The sequence below is a fragment of the Tasmannia lanceolata genome, unplaced genomic scaffold, assembly GCF_043159265.1.
Source record: "Tasmannia lanceolata isolate RefF3 unplaced genomic scaffold, GAP_Taslan_0.1 ptg000037l, whole genome shotgun sequence".
NCBI lineage: Eukaryota > Viridiplantae > Streptophyta > Magnoliopsida > Canellales > Winteraceae > Tasmannia > Tasmannia lanceolata.
In genome coordinates this window covers 62,231,820-62,251,581 of record NW_027518714.1, presented here as the reverse complement: position 1 = coordinate 62,251,581, position 19,762 = coordinate 62,231,820, and the positions used below count along the sequence as shown (strand labels likewise).

The window sequence follows — 19,762 nt, the reverse complement described above, 5'->3', positions numbered from 1 at the left end:
AAACTCTTAATTCAACTCAACTCATAGAAGCAGAAATTACACTCACGTACAATAACAGTGGGTGCGTGGGTTTTCACTTTTAACTTTTAACTAACAATAGAAAAAAATGTACATACTATAACTTATGTAACTCGGGTCGGGTCGGGTCGGGCCCCTTCAAACCCGGCTCGATCCGAGATTCATGCGGGCTTTTGAATGCTCAACCCGGCTCGACCCGAAACCCATGAAACCTGAACCCAACCCAGGTTATTTTCGGGTCGGGTCGATGCGGGTCGGGTAAAACCCGGCTCGAGTTGCAGCCCTAGGTTAAAGGATGGACATGGGAATCACATGTTAAATAGGTTTTCTTGTTTATGTGGGAAAACCAAAATAGGAAAGAGAAGCTTTCTTGGGGAATTTTTTTAAGGATAAACAGCCGTTTCCAAGTTGTAAGAGAGGTTTGAGAGGGTCCGATTGAGATGAGTGTAAGAAGTGGCTAAAATCAGAACAAGTCATCCTATTTTGAGATACTGATTTATCATTACTTATACACTAATTTCCTATTTTTTAGCCGATTCCCCTCATCTCAACTTAGAGTTACTAATTTATCATTAAAAGAAATTAATAGTAGCCAAACATAACCTATTAAAAGAAATTAATAGTAGCCAAACATAACCTTTGAAAACCAATGTGGTGAAAAGTCTTCAAAACCTAACGACTGGTTGGGTGGCTAAGGGGGGATTCCTTTTGGAAACCTGCTACGTAGAGGTAAACCTGCTGCGTATAGGGATCAGTGTAATGGAGGGTGAATTTATGAGCGCACTTTATTAAAGGTTTGAAAAAGTCCAACTGCGTCGACCACTCGACCTCATCCGAGCTATCGAACTGGGATTTGAGCAGAAGCCCAACCATAACACAATCAATGTCGCGAGTGGTCTGGAGGAACTTTCCTCCAGGCCCCTTGCTTATAGCGTAATAGTGGGGCTGTGGAAATATCAATTCCTTCTAAAAAGTAGGCGTGGATTTGATATGTACGCCACCCTGCTATTAGAGGGGCTGAAGGAACTTCCTCCAGACGGGTCTGGAGCCAAGTTTTGTTCGCCTTCGTTGAGGTCATGCTAAAATAAATAAATGTGCCAAAACGAGAGTTTCACTAGCACCGCACAAAATACAAAATTTGAGATTATATGGGTAACCCAGTTGCAGAGACCATCCTACACTTGCTCCTTCTTCCTCGTAATTTTATTATTAGACAATGGAGTTTGTCAACCAGATACATGCCCACCTTTCAGGCAGTGCGTTCCCCATGGCCCTAAAATTAGATTTCCTTTTCGATTGAAAGAAGAAGAGGAGAAGCAACATCAACACTGCCGCACCTATCCTGGCTCCGGATAGGCTCTCCGATGCTTAAGTCAGTTGGGAGTTGCCGTGTTTCGCACGAAGTGTGATTTTGTAAAAGACTTTGACTTTTATGTACTCTGCATTATATTTTGCATTATATTTTCCACACGGTAACGAGTCGTCGCTATTTGATGGTGAAACTACCGAGAAAGGTTAAAGGATGCATATTAGGTCATTTTTTTCGATCTAAATTTTAGATTTTTGGGATATGAGGTTTGGAACTATGTTTTAGGTCTTTTGACTGGTTAGAATTTTTTGGCACGTTGTTTCCCACTGGGTGTGATTTTGTCTGTACAGACTAAAAGCCTTGACTTTTATGTACTCTGCATTATATTTTCCACACGCTAACAAGTCATGTCATGTCTATTTGATGAGGATGCAACTGTGAAAGATGCCTACGAACATACCGAGAGCTTCCAACTGTACAGGGCCATTGATGATTTAATTGTTTTTAAATAGGGAAGTGATATATCCGCTTCTTTTGATAACTAGGGACACCCAGAAACCGTGTATCAATGACTGCAGAGGGGCTGATGTACTTGCCATGTACACTGCTGCTGGGTGTCCCAAGTAATCAAAAGGGGCGGATATATCACTTTTCTTTTAATATTGGAGAATTTTAGAAGGTTTTAATTGATCTTAAAAAAGGTTCATAGTTGAAATATATTTTAGATTTGGAATTTGAGAGGTCATTTTTAAGATCTAAAATTTAGATTTAGGGATATAAGATACCCAAAATACCCCCTTATTGAAATCCATCACCTTCTTTAAAAGAGGGGCGTTTTTGTCTTTAGAAAATTAGGATTAATTAGAGCTTGTTAAGAAAGCCAATAAATACATCTTATGAGAGGTTTGTGAAGACTAGTGTATTTTGATGAGGGCACTCCTCACTTTATTAAAAGTACGGTATGGCCCGCACCATACGATGATCCAAACCGTCAATTAGATGGGCCACAACCTAAATAGGTTGTGCCCCGAAAATCATTTCAATAGGTTGATCCTAACCCCCCGATCTATAGAGGGTTAGGATCAACCCTCTAACATTCAGATCGGAGGGCTAGGCTCAACCTTTTGAAATGATTTTTGGGGCACAACCTATTTAGGCTGTGGCCCATCTAATGGACGGTTTGGATCATCCTATAGTGCGGTCCATACCGTACTATTAATAAAGTGAGGAGTGCCCTCATCAAAATATAGTAGTGCTGATAACATTTCCCTATAAAAAAACGTAATATTGCAAATTTCAGTAGCTTAAAATAAAGAGAAATTAAGGACACGACCAAATGTTCCAAGTTTGGCATTTATCAGAGCTTCAAAAAGTCCCAACGGCGTCGACCTCATCCGAAGCTATCACTCTTTATCAGAAAGTTTCGCCGTTAGAATTTTAGATGCCACGTGGCGAACCCAGCTTTTGTCTTGGCGCCACGTGATTTGAGAAGCCGCCCAAAAAAATCAGAGTCAAAATCTCGATCAAGTCTTCGTTGAGGTAATGCTAAAACAAATAAACGTGCCAAAACGAGAGTTTCCACACGCTGACAAGTCTTCGTTGTCTAACCCAGCTTTTGTCTTGGCGCCACGTGTCGGCCGATGATTGGTGTCACCTCTTTCATGCCCCCATCAACATTTATATTCCATCATATTTTCTACCCACTAACGAGTCAAGTGGTGGATATGAGAAATTAATGTGGTTTGAATAGAAATCATCCCCGTAGGATGATCCTAAACCTTCGATCTATAAGGGTTAGGATCATCCTATGGATGATCCTAACCCTATTTACATTATGGCCCAATAGATGAACGGTTTGGATCATCTTATGAAGTGGGCCCATAGTTGTTTTCGAAAAATACTAGACTACATGAGCAAACATATAAAATCCTGAAAACTATTGGGATTTTCAAAGTAAAAATGCGTTCCTTTTTTATTGGTGGGTTTCGGGGTGTAAATAGTGGACCCCACTAGATCAAAATATGAGGTGTAAATTGTAAATTGTGGACTCCTTATGCATGGGTCAGCGGGCCACCTATTAAAACATGAAATGTAAAATGGTGGGTCCAACATGCTATAAGAACCATTCTATGCCTTTCTAGGAAAAAGCATTCTATTTCAATTTGTTGTACCAAACGATGAAAAAGATGGAAAGACCTTTCCCACAAACCAAAAAGATGGATATAACTAAAAAAATTTGTTTTGCCGACCCTCTTTAGTTTCTCCCACTTCATTCTCTCACAAATGGCCACAAAAATATTCCATGGATTATTTTTTAAGGTAGCCATACTCGAGTGGAGATGCCCTGCTTTTGTAGGCCTAATTGAGATTAGAAGTCGATACACAGGTTGTAACCCAAAAACCCAATTAGATTGCACGTCTGAATGAGCTGGAAAACTGTTACTATTATTATTTGCAAATATTCACATTTGCAAATAAATTTTAGTTATATCCATAGATGCATTTTGCCTGCGTTTTGCCTGCATTGCTTCTTTCCCTCGATCAGATCCGTAAAGGGTTCTCACCATTCCTGCCAAGCCCTTACAGTAATCTTTCAGTGATGTACACTTTTTTTTTTTTTTTTTTAAAAAGAGCAATACATCTATAGATTGAAATAGAGTTTAAATACAACTGTCTTTAGCCTATCGAAATTTTATTTTTCTACAATCATGGTGGATATTCCAATATTAGATATTAATGCAGTTTTGAATAGAAATTACCAAGAAAGATTGAGGGATGCAGATGGGAACCATGGGACCCATTGCAACCATAAAAGATGCCTACAAACATAATGAGGTCTGCTAGCAAAACAGGATTTGGCTTGGAAAATAAAGATGAAATTCTCGTGCCGTGACACACACGCAGGATGATAAGGAAGTGACCTGAAATATTTTAGATGTGGAATTTTAGAGGTTATTTTTTAGATCTAAAAAGTATGCTGGAAAATGGAAATGACTAAATCGTTGTTTCAATTCCACTTTCGCCATTATTTTCCAAACGAAATCCCACTTAATCATTGTTTCATGTTGATGTTATAAGGGCCATTGATGATCTAATTGTTTTAAAATATTGGAAAATTTTAGTGGGTTTCACTTTATCTTCAAATAAAGGTTAATAATTGTAAAAATATTTTAGATGTGGAATTTTAGAGGTTATTTTTTAGATCTAAATTTTAGATTCGTGGGATTTAAGGTTTAGATCTATGTCTTTCTCATATTTTGGGATTTTTTTTTGGCCCGTTGAGACTTGTCTCGTTTTCCCACATGTTAAATAGGATTTCTTGTTTCTGTGGGAAAACCAAAATAGGAAAGAGAAGCTTTGTTAGGCCATATCTCGCAGCTGGGAATTTTTTTTTTTAAGGATAAGTAGCTGTTTCCGAGTTGTGAGAGAGGGGTAGGGCAGTGGGAGGAGAGGGTTTTGAGAGGGCACGATTGAGCTGAGCGTAAGATGTGGCTAAAATCAGGAATAAGTTGATCCTATTTTGAGTAGAGTTTTTTCTTGCCCCACTTCTCATCACTTGCACACTAATTTTTTGATTATTAACCAATTCACCCTCATCTCAACTTGGAGATACCAATTTATCATTAAAAAAAAATTCATGGTAGCCAAACATGCCCTTTGAAAGCCAATGTAGTGAAAACTGAGAAGTCTTCTAAACCTAACGGCTAAGAGATCTCTTTTGGAAACAGGCTACGTAGGCGTAAAATTAATTGAACGGTTATAATGACGTCAGTGTAAGTTGGACTAAAGCTTCAAAAAGTCCAACTGGGTCGACCTCATCCGAAGCTACTAGAAAGTTTCGTTGTTAGATTTTTTGATGCCACGTGGAAAACTGGGATTTGATCAGCTGCCCAAAAAAATCTCGATCAAGTCTTCGTTGAGGTAATGCTAAAATAATTAAATGTGCCAAAACGAGAGTTTCACACTTTCACTATTTGAGATAGTATGGGTAAGCCAGTTGCAGAGGCCATCTTGCACTTGCTCTCCGTCACCCTCTTCCTCATAATTTTATTATTAGACAATGGAGTTTGTCAACCAGATCCATGCCCATCTTCCAAGCAGTGCGATCCCCATGGCCCTGAAATTAGATTTCCTTTTCGATTGAAAGAAGAAAAAGAAGGCCAGCAGCATCAGCGCTGCCGCGCCTATCCTGGCTTTGATCTCTCCTGCAATGGCACCAACACAGTCCTCAACCTCTCATCTTCAACTGAGCTTTACGTGACACATATCAATTACAAGTATCAGACACTAAGCATATCCGACCCTCAGAATTGCATCGAGGGCTTCCTCTTCAACCTCAAACTTAATCTCTCCGCTTCTGTTTTCCACACTTGGCTTCGTTACAACTGTACATTTCTCAATTGTTCGTCAGATGTTTCTATTAATAACTTCTATGGTCCTCCTATCAAATGCCTGAGCGGCTCTCAATACAATGTTTTTCTTTATGATGGGGATGAGGGCGTGGAGAGACTGCCATTCTCTTGCGAGCCAATCAAGACCGTCAAATGTCCATCGACTTTTTACGCCTTGTCAGATCTGAAGTGGGATTTGCCTCGATGCAGTGATTGCGAAAAAAGAGGAGAGGGATGCGGATTCAAGGACATAACCGGTGAGGAAATCACTTGTTTCCCCATTCCACCAACTCAAGGTATTCCCCTCTTCTATTTCCATTCCTTTTTAATTCCGCACTACACATACTACTGCTGCTCATCTCTCTTTTCTGGTCTGGGGAGTCTCTCTGTTTTCGAACCCCTACTTCAGCAATCTACATCTCTCTCTCCCTTTTTCAAAGAAGAAGATAGAGGAGGAGAGGAGGAACGAGATAGTCCCTCTTCACCCCCTTCGGCCCTCCCTCTGTGTCAACAAGGTGCCTTCCTTGTTGTCCACAACATTTATTTAGGCCCTGTTCGTTTCAGATTTGAGAATTGATGTTTTGATTCTAAAACTGATTACCAGACTCAAAATTATGTTTAATTTTGAGTACAATAATCAGTTTAATAATAAAATCAATTCTCAAAATCCAAAACGAGCAGGGGCTTACTCTCGGATGGTCTGAATTGGAATGAACGTTGATTGAAATACCATAGATGGGATTCAAATGAACTTATTCTTGCATATTCTTATTGATGGTCTCCATATTATTCGTAGTTGGGAGTTTTAATATGGAAAGATACCATGTTCACGCCATCAAGCCATTAATTTCACGCAGACAAGTTTGTCATGTTGCAGGAATGGTTTTTCTGTCAACAAAATGAGTCCAAGCCTGATGTTTTGGATGTAGGGAAAAGAAAATGAATATTTCGGCCACAAGAAAGTGAAAGGCAGAGATTAATCTCACTGAAATCCATGCATTTTAATTTCGGCCACTTACAAGGGAGGTGTTTCACCTTCCTCATGGGCTGATTTACTGGTGCCCGGAGGTGAAATCCACTCTTCACAGAGAAAAAATATTCCATGAAAAAATTCTATGCTCTAGTAGGTTTACAGCTTAATTTTTTATTTCTTTTTGAAAAACAAATCATAGAAAAATTGTTTAATGACTCTGAAATTCTTTTTCCCTACATCCAACTTGCCGTGAAATATAAATAAACAACCGATAGAACCAGTTAATATATCAGGACTTAAACTGAAATAAATTATTTGGGAAGTCATTTAAAACTGAAATAAATTATTTGGTAAAAACTGTTTTAAATTTTTCCATTAATTCCAAAACAATTTTTTATTTTTTTCCAAAACATTTTTAACCCATTAATGCAAACCGTTTCCTCTTCTCCAACAATTGCAAAAGTGACTATTGGGAGAGAAACATTTTGCCATCTTAATGGGCATTTTTTCCTCCCAACAGTCATATTTTCTCTCTATAAAAGAGAGAGAAGGCAACATTGTTTGACACAGAAGTTCTTACCACATGCATATGTAGGTACCTATGGTTACCGCATGTGTGTATGTGTGTAGTAGCACTATGGTTACCCGATGCATATGTAGGTGACTAAAACAGGTCCCCGCTTCTTACCTTTTTTCTTCTTAATCATTTAGGGCCGTTTGGATGCCGAGAAGAATTTGATTTGGATTTCTTACATTTGCAGCCCTTTTGCATTGTAATTTGGATCGGATTAAATTCTTGGATTTCTAATTCAGCAGCCGACAGTGAAAAAAATCAGATTTCTAAGTTTGCTGTGGAAATAAGAAATTAGAAATCCAAAGATGTGACAGTTTCCTTCACCCTCTTTGCTCCTCAACCTCTCCCCTCCACTAGGAAGTACCCCTTCCCTCTCTCTCTCTCCCTCAACATGATCTGCCGGATCTATTCATTTTGAACTCAAACCTCAATTCCAAATCCAAGTACAGAGTATGAGGTATCCAAACGGGCCCTTACTTTTTTATCCCTACAATTGAATTTGTTGTTTCGATCTTTTTTTTTAAAGAAAATGTAAAGTTAAAACTTAAGAATTTCTGTGTTTCTTTTTTGTTACATGAACAATTGATGGATTGGATTGCTTGAAATGAATGAAGACCATACTTGTAATGATTCTAACTTTCTACTATTATTTTTTGCAGGATCAAGTGATAAAAAGTACATAATAATAGGTAGAGCTCTCTGCCATGTTTAGAGACTAGATAAATGTACCTTAATTACTTAATTTTTTTTTTTTTGAAAAGGGCAACAGATTATATATATATATATATATATATGTAAAAACAGAACCGAGGTGGTCCTGAAGGAACAAAGATAATACAAAGATAATACCTTAATTACTTAATGATCTTCAATCTTATTATATGTTCAGGTGTCAGCATAGGCATCTTTGTTCTCTTAATAGCAACATTGATCAGCATTAAGGTCTACATTTGGTGGAAAATAGATAGAAAGGAAATAGAAAACCAGCTCAAAGTTGAAAAGTTCTTGGAAGATTACAAATCAATGAAGCCCACGAGATATTCTTATGCTGATTTGAGAAAGATGACAGATCAATTCAAGGAAAAGTTGGGTCAAGGAGGTTACGGCTCTGTGTTCAAAGGGAAGCTTCCCAGTGAAGTCACTGTTGCTGTAAAGCTCCTCCAAAACTCTGGTGGTAATGGCGAAGATTTCATTAACGAAGTGGGTACCATTGGTAGAATTCATCATGTCAATGTGGTCCGCCTTCTAGGATTTTGTGTTGATAGATTCAGAAGAGCACTTATTTATGAATTCATGCCAAATGAATCCCTAGAGAAATTCATCTTCTCAGCTGATGCTAAAGATCCAGTGCTTGGTTGGGAAAAGCTTCAAGATATTGCAGTTGGCGTTGCTAAAGGAGTCGAATATCTACACCAGGGTTGTGAACAGCGCATTCTCCATTTTGATATCAAGCCTCACAATATTTTGCTAGACCATAACTTTAATCCAAAGATATCTGATTTTGGACTGGCAAAATTATGTCCAAAGGAGCAAAGCATTGTATCCATGAAAGATGCTAGAGGGACCATGGGTTACATTGCACCCGAAGTGTTCTCTCGGAACTTTGGAAATGTTTCCTACAAATCAGATGTTTATAGTTTTGGAATGTTGTTGCTAGAAATGGTTGGAGGTAGGAAGAACATTGATGCTACAGTAGAAAACACTAGTGAAGTTTACTTTCCAGAATGGGTATATAATAAACTCAATCAAGGAGATGGATTGAGACTCAGGATTGAGGAAGATGGAGATGCTGAGATTGCAAAAAAACTAACTAAAGTGGCCCTCTGGTGCATACAGTCTCACCCTGTGGATCGCCCTTCTATGAAAAGTGTAGTCCAAATGTTGGAAGGAAGTATGGAAAGCTTGATGATGCCGCCAAACCCGTTTGCTTCTACAGGTCCACCAGATACTAATGTAGCATTACCTGAAGAAACTCACGGTACAAAATTGACAACCATCCATGAAATAGAATAAGTATCAAGGAGTTGTACTCTTTTTTTCAGAAGTTTATGATATGATTGTGTAACTTTTAGTGTATGCATTTTCTCAACATTATATGGGAATATGTTTCTTTGAGGCACCACTGTTATTGATACTAGTTATCAATGCTACTACTCCTATGATCATATTCTCGTTAAGACTCGACTACTTAAGAAAATGAAGGTCGAGGATTTTTCTTTTATGGACTTATCAACTGCTTAAAAGAGAGACATGGTGTCTTTTTCCTTTTGAACTTTTCCAACCCGATTTCCTCCTCCCCGTATGCCAAAGAGAGGTGAACCATATCAGCTATATTTGATGACCAATCATGTTGCACCATGTCAGGCATGATTCAATGCTGATTATCAACCGTAACAATACTTATCATTTGATAGTGACACTTCTTATTTCATTAAGTACTCTTTTTTTGGTAGATAAGTTGGGGTTAGGTGGAACCAGATTTATTAAAAGACGAGGAAAAGAAAATCACAGCCCTCAAAACACCATACCAATGCAGAAACAAAAAAAATCAGAGGTAATAAGAAGGGAGATAGCAACCCCCTTGAAGGGACAATCTTCTTTGGAGAGAAAACCAATAGAAGCAGTTTCTTCTTTCCAAGTGTAAGTGGCCTCATGATGAATGAATTGGTTCATAGCAAACTTGATTTGAATGTGTATAGAGAGAGCTTTCATGTGGTAGGCATTGGTCTCATTAATAATGTCAACTATGACCAAGGCGTCGATTCCACTCAATTTATCTTAAGTCTTACTACAGAGCCAAAAAAAGACCATGATGGATATCAATCATAAGTTGTATTTCCAGAGAAGGCCGTAAGGCCCAAGATTATCACTAATGATTGTTAATAGCTTCTCCAGAAGGATTGAGAGGCATTAATGTTAACCTTGATCTTTCCTTTGTTCCACTTGATCCATGAGGATTTAGTGATCAAGATTTTGGGTTGAGTTTACACTTTAATGTGCTCAAGATTGTTGCATTTCGGTTGTAATCGAGTGAAGCATGTCTTTGAGAAAAGAGTAATGCTACGGAAACCGAGAGTACCACTAAAAGATTCCTTAATTTCTTATGCCCCATTTGTTACAATAGATGAGATCTAGACCCTTGATTGTAAGGGAATCTCGACCGTTGATTATTATGGAGGTAGGTTAGGTAATTGGTTGGATTAGGCAACTAAGCCCGACATAGTAATTAGGTTAGATTCGGATGTTTCTATCTTTATCTCATTCCAAAATAGTTCTACTTAAATACTCGTTAGGCAACTAGATTAGATTAGCAGTTATGTTAGAATAAGATATTCTATTCTTATCGCTTTTCATAGTTTTCTTGATTTTATTCTATGTTTATCATGTAGATGCTCTATATAAGCACTGACTAAATCTTTGTAATTTAACCAAGATTAAAGGAAATTCTCTTAATTTTATCACATGTTGCATACACTGCTAACGAAAGGAACCCTCATGGAAACCTCGAATTGACCCTTGCCGAATTAAAATTTTTTGATCCATTCAATTTCTTTGTGAAGTTCTTTGAAAGGTTTTTACCTACTGAGAAATCTCGGGAGAATAGAACACCATATCCGGTCAAGTAGGAGCAAGAAAAGGAAAGGATGGTCGATGGATTTGGCAAAAAAATTAATTTACTTTGCACTATTTGAACTTATTTTCATACCCTAAACCTAACACCTACAAGTTAAAGGACTTGGACTCTATTTTTGAAAGATACAAAGTATGTTTGGTGATAAAGGGATATGCTCAGAAGGAAAGTAAGCGAATGTTTAGATCTAGGGAAAAGAAAACTATGGAAAATAGAATTTTCTTGGGAAACTTTTCAGGGGGTTGTTTTTCTAGATTTTCTTTTTCTACCATTTGGTTCACATCAAGAAAACTCATTTTCCTTTTTGGGTAATTTCTCTCTACATTTCATATGTTTATCAATGGCAGATTCCTCTTTGCATCCCTCTTACAAAAAAAGTGAAATCAGGAAATAGAAAACAAATCCAAATACCATGGCTCTCTCAGGTGTATTTGGTTGTGCGGCATAGACTCGGATAGTAGTGGGATTAGCTATCAACATGGAGGAGACAAGCATTGGATTTGGTTGGAACTTTACCTCCAAGAATAATGGTAAGTAGTATTTGGCTGTCAACCTCATAGAGTATCAGTAGGGGACGCCATTGCCAATATAGAGAAAGATGACAGAAAAAGTGGGAGAAGGAAAAAGCATCCTTCCAAAGAAATCCAAGCAAAATTCAACCTTTTTATGGTTTGGGGATTGAATAGCATAGAGAGGGGACAAGTTGACATATCAACAGACATGTAATGATTAACCAGGAGACATCCCTTGGAGTCTTTCAAGGATTCCAATGCTAAACTGGCAATCAAACAAGTAGTTTTGCTTACTTGGCACCCAAAGTGATGCAGAACGCTTTTTGAACAAGCATTGGATCAGACATGCGGCATTGAACACGTTTTTTATTTTTTATTTTCTATTTTCGTCATTTTATTTGTTGCATATTTTTAGGCATCAAATCTTGATCTTTTGGCATGATTTTGGTATCTTTAGAAAGGTTTTTCAGTTAGCTATCTAACGAGCCCAAGATCATGTGATTTGGACGTGATTTGGCAAAGTTATGGGCGACTTACGGATAGGATTCATGATTATTACGGGATTTCTATTTTAGGATTTAGTAAGGTTTCTACCTTCTATTTGTGTTACTTTAGATGAAAGATTAAGACTAATTGTTCAAGTAAGCAGTATTGAGGGTTTCTATTTTTTAGTTTTGGCGTCTATATAATGTAATGATATGAGGAAGAAAGATTTAGATTTGAATAAAGAAGATTTTTGGAATATCTTTTGTGAAGTTCGATCACGTGGGTGAAGGAGCTTGGCTCCTTTCACGTGTTATATTGGAGTTTTTCTCCAAACCATGGCATGGGCTTTCAAACCCCCACGAGTTATTTTAGCTGCTTCTTGTGTTGATCATTTATCTTAATGTTGTTGTTCGATGCTTCCCTGCATCACAAAGGCCAAGCTAAACCCCTAAGCCTTCCCAGCTTTTGTGGAACCAAACACATCCCGTAATCAAGAGTGCTACTTCTCTTCCATCATGAAGTCGATCCTCCCATCCATCAATATGACAAATTCATTGACACCGCAGCAGCTGTGACTGCAATTTTAACTACAACAAAAGTGGGTTTTCCCTATGGACAAATCTATAGGGAAAAGCACCAAAATATGTAGGTAAAGGTTTTTCCCAACGGATTTCAATGTGCATAACTTGATAGCTAGGGACATAACAGAGAACATGACCTTGGATATGATAGAATGGAAGAAAATGATCCACGTAGAAAAACCCAAGTAGATTCAGGATTAGAGCCAGGTAAATTCCTTTCACCTTCTTCATGAAATTTTTCTAAAGGATTCATTTACTCGACCCCGACTAGTTTGGGACAAAAGTTTTGTTGAGTTGAGTTGAATTTCAAGGTGCACAACTTCCATAGACTAGGTGGGCGTAAGGAATGCCCTTTTCCAACAGATTTTAAGTTCAATAGGGATAGGCTACCTTTCACTGGGCTTTCCCTACAGAAGTTAATAAATACCATAGGGAAAGTGTACTTTTCCCTACGGTTTGTTCGTAGGGATAGGCCACCTTTCCCTACTGAATTTCCAAATAATCCATAGGGAAAATATACTTTTTCTTATGGAATTTCATAAATAAATCTGTAGGTATAGCCTTTTCCCTACGGAATTTCAAAATAATCAGTAGGAATATGTGTTTTTCCCTACGGAATTTCAAAAAAAAATGCTTAGGAATAACCTTTTCCCTACAAAATTTAAAAATACTCCGTAGGTAAAATGTGCTTTTCCCTACGAAATTTCAAAAAAAATAGCCCTATGGATAGCCTTTTTTCTATTTTTCAATCCATTAAATAGTAATTCTATGTGACCTATTGTACCTATACATTCCTCACACAATATATGTGATATCTTTACATCAAAATTCCACAATTGTGACATTCATTTTCCACCACATCGTATACAAATATATAAAAAATTAACTATTTTAATTGAATATCTTTAAAATTACAAGAAAATGTTAATAACAAATATCTTGAAATTGTTCCTGACAAAAACTACATTAAACTACATTGAGGCATTAAAAAAATACATTGTTCAAGATTTTCATCATTTCACGATTTCCATATCACCATCTTCACCACCTCTTCTTCGTCGTCTCCTCGAACCTCATCATCATTTATTATTTAACAATTTAACCTGCAACCACAAATCATGTATAAATTAAATACATTCATCAATCAAAAGAATCAAAGCCCTTCCTACATAACTAAAGTAGGTAGGGAAAGCCTAGTTTTGTATATAGAGGGAGATGGCAAAAACCGGAAAACTCATATTTTAAGGAAGTTATTTTATTTTGGAAAAAAATACCTACATTCAAACATGTCATGACTTAATAAATTTTTCTCCCCTTTTGTACACTTAAATTTGAGTCAAATGATCAGTTTTGGACTCAAAATCAATTCTCAAAATCCAAAACGAATAGTGTAAGATCCCACATCAGAAGGAGAGAAAAGATTTCTAGGTTATATATGTGGATTCTCCCTCCTTGTGTAGATGCATTTTCAACATCTCTAAGGGGCAGGGCCTTGCAGGGTAGATTAGGCATAGTGCTGCTATTTAAGCAAATTGAGGAGGGTGGGAGACCTAGAACCAGAAAATACTTTCACGGTAGGGTCGGGTTGTGACATAATGGCATCAGACCAAACCTCAACAGTAAGGTGTGCCGGTGAGGATGCCGGACCCCGGTGCCAGCGAGGAGCTGGCCCTAAGGGGGTTGGAATATAAAATTCCACATCGGAAAGGGAGAAAAGATTTCTAGGCTATATATGTGGAAGCACCATCTTCCTCTATAGACGTGTTTCAGCATCTCCAAGGGGTGGGGCCCTGAGAGGTGAGTTGGGCACAGTAGTGCTACTGTGCTGGAGAACAAAATCGGGGAGGGTAGGAGACTCATAACCGGAGAAAATTTACACGGAAAGCCTCTACAAATTGGAGGCTTATAATTTTTCTCCATGCTTCATCTGTAGGAACACCAAGAAAATTTATGGCTTGGATCATTGAGCAAGTGGCCCCCTACATGGACATTTACTGGCCTCACTTGCCATCCGTTGACTCAAACGAAAACCCTAAGGTCAGCAAAACTATGTTAATATCACCTTGATCGGATCTCCTAGGTCCTTGATTCATCAAGGCTTAAACAAGTCTCATTTGAGGTTTGCCAAGCAAAGATAAACCTTTGATTTTTACTGCCCATTATCTTAAGGATGGGATGTCCGTTTGGGATGAACCCAAGATCATTTGAATCAGCTTATGATGTTTTGAAAGTCAATGGTCGTGACTCGTGATCTCACACTACATTACTCGTGGTCCCCCAGCGGAAACCAAAGATTCTCTCACTTGGATTGCAAGAAAATTCAGGAAAACTTTGAAAATGAAATATATTTCTAAAATTTCCTACCTTTTTTACACATAACAAAACATTACCTCGTTTGGTAGGTAAGTTGAGATCAAACCTCCGACCTAAAGGTTAAGAAACAAAGACATAACCACTGAGCTACATGCCCAACCTCTAAAAATACATGACTTGAAAAAACCTATTCAATATTTTATTTAGAGGGCCTTCAATTTATTATGGTATCCCTCTAAATTAATCATAATCATAATAATTCCCTCTAAAAAGGTGAAAGGAAACTTTCCTGAGAAAATTTTTTCATGAATTATTTTTCTTGCAATCCATACAGAGTGATGAAAACCATTTCAAACTATATTTCTAATAGGGAAATGATATCATGTTTATCAAAACTCTTTGGCGCAGGTATCATTTCCCTTCTAATATGACTCTTGAGTCTTGAGGGGAAATAAACAGACTGCCAGCGAATATCCAGAATGGAAGTGAAGTTGATTGATCCAACGGCTACGATCGTATGACTACTGTTCATACGATCTAAAGACATGGCAAATTTGCCTCAAAAAGTGGCTAGAGGAAAGGGCTTCTCTTTTTAGCACTTCTTCAATAAAATAAATCTAATTACCAAATGAGAAAACGGCGGCATGGGCCCACCTTCTATCGAATCATACGCTAACCCAGACAATGGACGGGTGATATATATTGAAGATTTTTAGCATTGGCCAATCATAACCCTACAATAAGGGGAGAATTTCAGACCGTGGGCCCCACAAATGAATGGCTTCGATGATTGATCAAGTGGGTCACACTTATTTTTCTTCTGGAGCAAGTTACCAAATAAGAACACCAGGTGGACGGTCCAGATCAATCCAAGGTTGGTTTCCCAGAATTTTCCTCCTAACAGAATTTCCTGACTCAAGTCAAACACAAACATCCAAAGCTTAGTTTTCCTAAAACAACTATCGTATTCTATTTAAATTGGGTTAGAGTAACAAAAAACAAAACTCTAAAAAATCAAAAACCCCTTCAATCTCCACACAGTAAACAATCAAGTAAGCTTTCCCTTAACCATGGCCTTCCATGAAGCAATCCCTACCATTCGTTACCATCCAAAGAAATCAATAATGACTAAAGGTTTGGATTCGATGCTCCAGGTTGTAATTCACAGTGAAAAGGAACGTAAAAGTAATGGTTCACACAGACCAAGGATTTACCACGGTCATCTATCATCATCGAGATATTCCTGTAGATGCATATTCTTCAACCACTTATTTTGGGTCGGTGCTTTCTCCTGAGAAATCAGAAGAATTTATTTTAGATTTGATTTCTTGTTTAGATATCAGTAGAGAGAACAAAGATGATCTGAGACGAAAGATTTCTGGTTACACCCACGATGCAACAATTGGAGCCATGAGTACAAGGCCTAGTGTGTTTCGAGATAGAGATTTTAAAGACTTGGGAGTATAACAAAGGGTTGGATGGAGAAGAAGATATTGATCGGGCCTGGATGGAGTGGAGAGGGAGATCTTTGATTAAAGAATTTGAAGAGAATGATTCAGGTGAGGGTTGCATGATTTGTCTCGATAAGTTTTTACTGAAGAACGATGTTACTAGCTTGCCTTGTGCACATGTCTTTCATGCAAGATGCATTCTACAGTGGTTGGCAAGCAAGAATTCATGCCCATTTTGCCGATGTCCAATATCTAGTTGATCTTTCGTATCCTAAAGAGAACTTATATGGTGGCCGATCGTGAATATATCCCTTGATTTGAAATCCAAGAGAAAGCCCTCTTTTGACTTTTCCTTTGTTCAAAAACCAAGAAGAAAGTTTTGTCTCCTTCCGCCCTTTATGTTTTCATGGTCTGCCATCATATAATTTCTCCTAGTTTGATAATATCTTTCTTCATGTTAATCTAAGTAAAACCATGTATATCCATACAAATCAGGGATTTATTGTAACTTATATACATCCATACGATGAATGGAATATTGGAAGTTTCCTTGTTTTAGACTTTCTAAAATTGAAATTTAGTGTGGTCTTGAATTTAATTAAACAACTCTTTGCTTAATTAGCTATTTTAACATGTTTGGAAACATCTTGGAAGGTAAGTTAACACTAAAAGTACTTGCTGCTCGAAGGAATTTTGATACTATTTTTGGTTGTTTTTTAATTAGATTTGGAATATATGAGAATTAATGTGAACGTGAAACCCTTTTATCTCTTAATAGGATTTCATAAATATGTTATTATTATTTATATCGGATTCAATTTACAATATTGCATATTTGACAATGAATTATTTGTTGTAGAATTTTCCTCTAAATATAAATATGGCGTATCTGTATTTCTGCCAAAAAAAAGAAGAAAAATGATGAGTGATTTTGCGCCTCTGCAAAGCCCACCGTCGATATCTATCTGAAGTGCACGATCAAATAGATCTGAACCAGACAATAAATACTCCAATTACCCAACAACAAAGAAGGAAGAAGAACACATGATACTATGAAATATAAAACGTAAGGCACTGCACTGTTCTGTTAACAATAGATGAACAGAGCAAAAACTATAGAAGGGTAGAAAACGATCTGTGGTTAAACAACGTTGATGAAGGTTTGTTTTTAAAGGCAAAACGTGTCTATTGATGACACCCGCCATTTTAAAAACGTAAACATAACCTTGAATGCGTAAAGCCACAACCCTTTAACCCTATTTAAAAAATAGAGCCGTTTGTTAAAACGCTATTAAGAAGGGTTTTAACCCTAGGACTAGTAGAGCTGACCGGAAGTTCCCTTATCTAGAGCAGGCCAAAAGCCCGACCCTACATAGAAGGTTGAATAGGATCAGGATGAACATGTGCCCTTTTGAAAGCGCAGTCGTGAACCAATGCCCAAAAGTAGAACTGCCAAAACTGAGAACTTACTCACGTTTCTAGTAACTAGTTGAGATCTGGCTACGGCCTCTTGTCCTTAACAAAGGAAATGGAACGGAATCCTTTTCTTGTTTAGGGAAAACCCAAACCCACTCGCACCCGCACCCACTACCCGGCACAGCACAGCACGGCGCGCGTGTGTTTTCTTTTTATTTGTTTTTTTGTTTGTTCTTTTTAAAAGCTCCAAGGCAAACAAATTGAATGCCCTTGAAAGGCCCAAGCCTTTGTCTCAACACTCCATCTTATATGGATGGAAGAATCTCTCTCACTTGCCCATCTTGGACTAAACTTTTGATAGATAAGAGAGCCTCCTTCAAAAGCATTTTGAAATTTTGGCGGAAAACCTCAAATGTTTGGAATCTTTTTCAAAAGTCTAAGAAAGACTTCTTTTATTTTTATTATTAAAATACTAAAATTATTTGCATCCCGATTAGTTCGGATTCCTTATAGGTGAAATTCTTTTTTGTATTAATTTTCAGAAATTACTTTATAGGTATCGTCTACGATCCATTTCAAATTGGACGGTCCATTAGAGTTTCCTAGTATTATTTATGTTGTACACAATTTGAGCTTAGGGTTAGGAGAGGGAAGATAAAAGATAAGAGAGAGAGAGAGAGAAGGGAATCTTAAAGAATGCAGAAAAATAAATTGTTGTTTATAATTTTGGATTTTTTTTCTTAAAATCATGAAAATACCCCTTGTGAATAGGAAGGACATTTTCATACCCCTCGTGAATATGAAGTTCACTTCCAAAAATGAAATGCTGTGATGCTCTGCTGATTGAGAACACCCTTTTGAGGATAGTATATAAGTCCTTTGTAGGTGTTGTCCTTCCAGTGAGTAACTCAAACACTTGACCATTTTAATGTAGGGGGTGTCTACACCTCCTTTGTTAGATTTTTTTTTTCTATATATGATTTCATACATTTAATTCGCTAACTAATTTGTTGTACGCAGGATAGTTGTGTGCAAAATTATTACAACTGCGTATGTGCTGGGTCCCTAAAGGGATTGCAAAGCCATTCCAGTTGTTGTTGCCACACCTTCAAAACGAGTAGGCTGAATAGATTATGAAAATTGATCTTTAGATTGAAGCAAGGTTTTAAATTTCGGTTTCGGTACCTATTTCGGACCCCACCGAAATCTGAAATTTTGGGCCGAAATTTGGTAATAATAAAAAAATATTATTTAATAAATTCCAAAATTTCGGACCGAAATTTCAAATTTCAGCCGAAATATTGAAACATGCTTTTTTTTTATAAAAATTACATTAAATTGTAATTTCGGACCGAAATTACCAAATTTCGACCGAGAAATACGGAATTTCAGCAAATTTTGGTTTCAGTCCCCACCAAAATTTCGGTCCGAAATTTTGGATTGAAGGTATTGTGGTTATATATAAACTCATTCAAATGCTAATTACTCTGACATTTTATCCATGCATTGGCACTAAGAAGGATTGTTTACATCACAAATTAAGGAACTTCCTATTCCTGAGGAGTTATTTTCATGATTTTGAAAAAATATCCAAAAAAATAGGAAGGACATTTTTCGTACATTTTGAATGAGTTGTAGCTGCCTCCATTTGGCTGTAAGATGCCCTATTGGATTTTATGGCTAAATCCGGGAGAGATTTTCCTAGACAAAAATTGAATACTTTTGAAATTGTTAGGCGAATTCTCTATGAGAATGGGGTTAATTTCCTTTGCTTTTGTTGGATTCCTTGTATTTGATTTTTGATGCTAGTAAGGTCTGTTTGGTACTAGGGTAAAAGTTTTCTTGTAATAAAATTTCATTTGGAAATGAGTTTTTTCGCGTTTGGATAGTTCATTTTTCAAAGAAAGTTTAGTCTAGAAGTGAAAAAAAAATCCCATTTTCTAGGAGTATTTATAATCCGCAGATTGGCATTTTTTTCTTGAATATTTCATTTCCCATAATAATTTATGCCCTAAATTCAAATGGCTACTTTTCTTTTCAACTTCTGTTTGTTGAGCTATTATTTGATGCAAGTGATAGCAGTTGGGCTGGATGCCCTTCACTTTAT

The 19,762-nt window shown here is 37.2% G+C and overlaps 2 protein-coding genes across 3 annotated transcripts in view; both read left to right on the top strand.

Annotated features, from left to right (window-relative positions):
* LOC143860024 (uncharacterized) overlaps positions 1 to 19,762 on the top strand; it is a 44,249-nt gene that overhangs the window by 20,594 nt on the left and 3,893 nt on the right. The window lies entirely within an intron of this gene.
* LOC143860017 (rust resistance kinase Lr10-like) lies at positions 5,262 to 9,384 on the top strand. Its single transcript, XM_077370526.1, has 3 exons — positions 5,262 to 6,014; positions 7,925 to 7,954; positions 8,155 to 9,384. Exons 1-3 carry the CDS (start codon positions 5,312 to 5,314, stop codon positions 9,276 to 9,278), a joined length of 1,857 nt encoding a protein of 618 aa, XP_077226641.1. The 5' UTR covers positions 5,262 to 5,311; the 3' UTR covers positions 9,279 to 9,384.

What these genes read in the sequence shown, in the direction of transcription:
- LOC143860017 (XM_077370526.1), top strand. Translation starts at nt 5,312, where the DNA reads ATGGGTAAGCCAGTTGCAGAGGCCATCTTGCACTTGCTCTCCGTCACC. An exon ending in CCCCATTCCACCAACTCAAG is followed by an intron (nt 6,015 to 7,924) that starts GTATTCCCCTCT and finishes TATTTTTTGCAG; the next exon opens with GATCAAGTGATAAAAAGTAC. An exon ending in TAAAAAGTACATAATAATAG is followed by an intron (nt 7,955 to 8,154) that starts GTAGAGCTCTCT and finishes TTATATGTTCAG; the next exon opens with GTGTCAGCATAGGCATCTTT.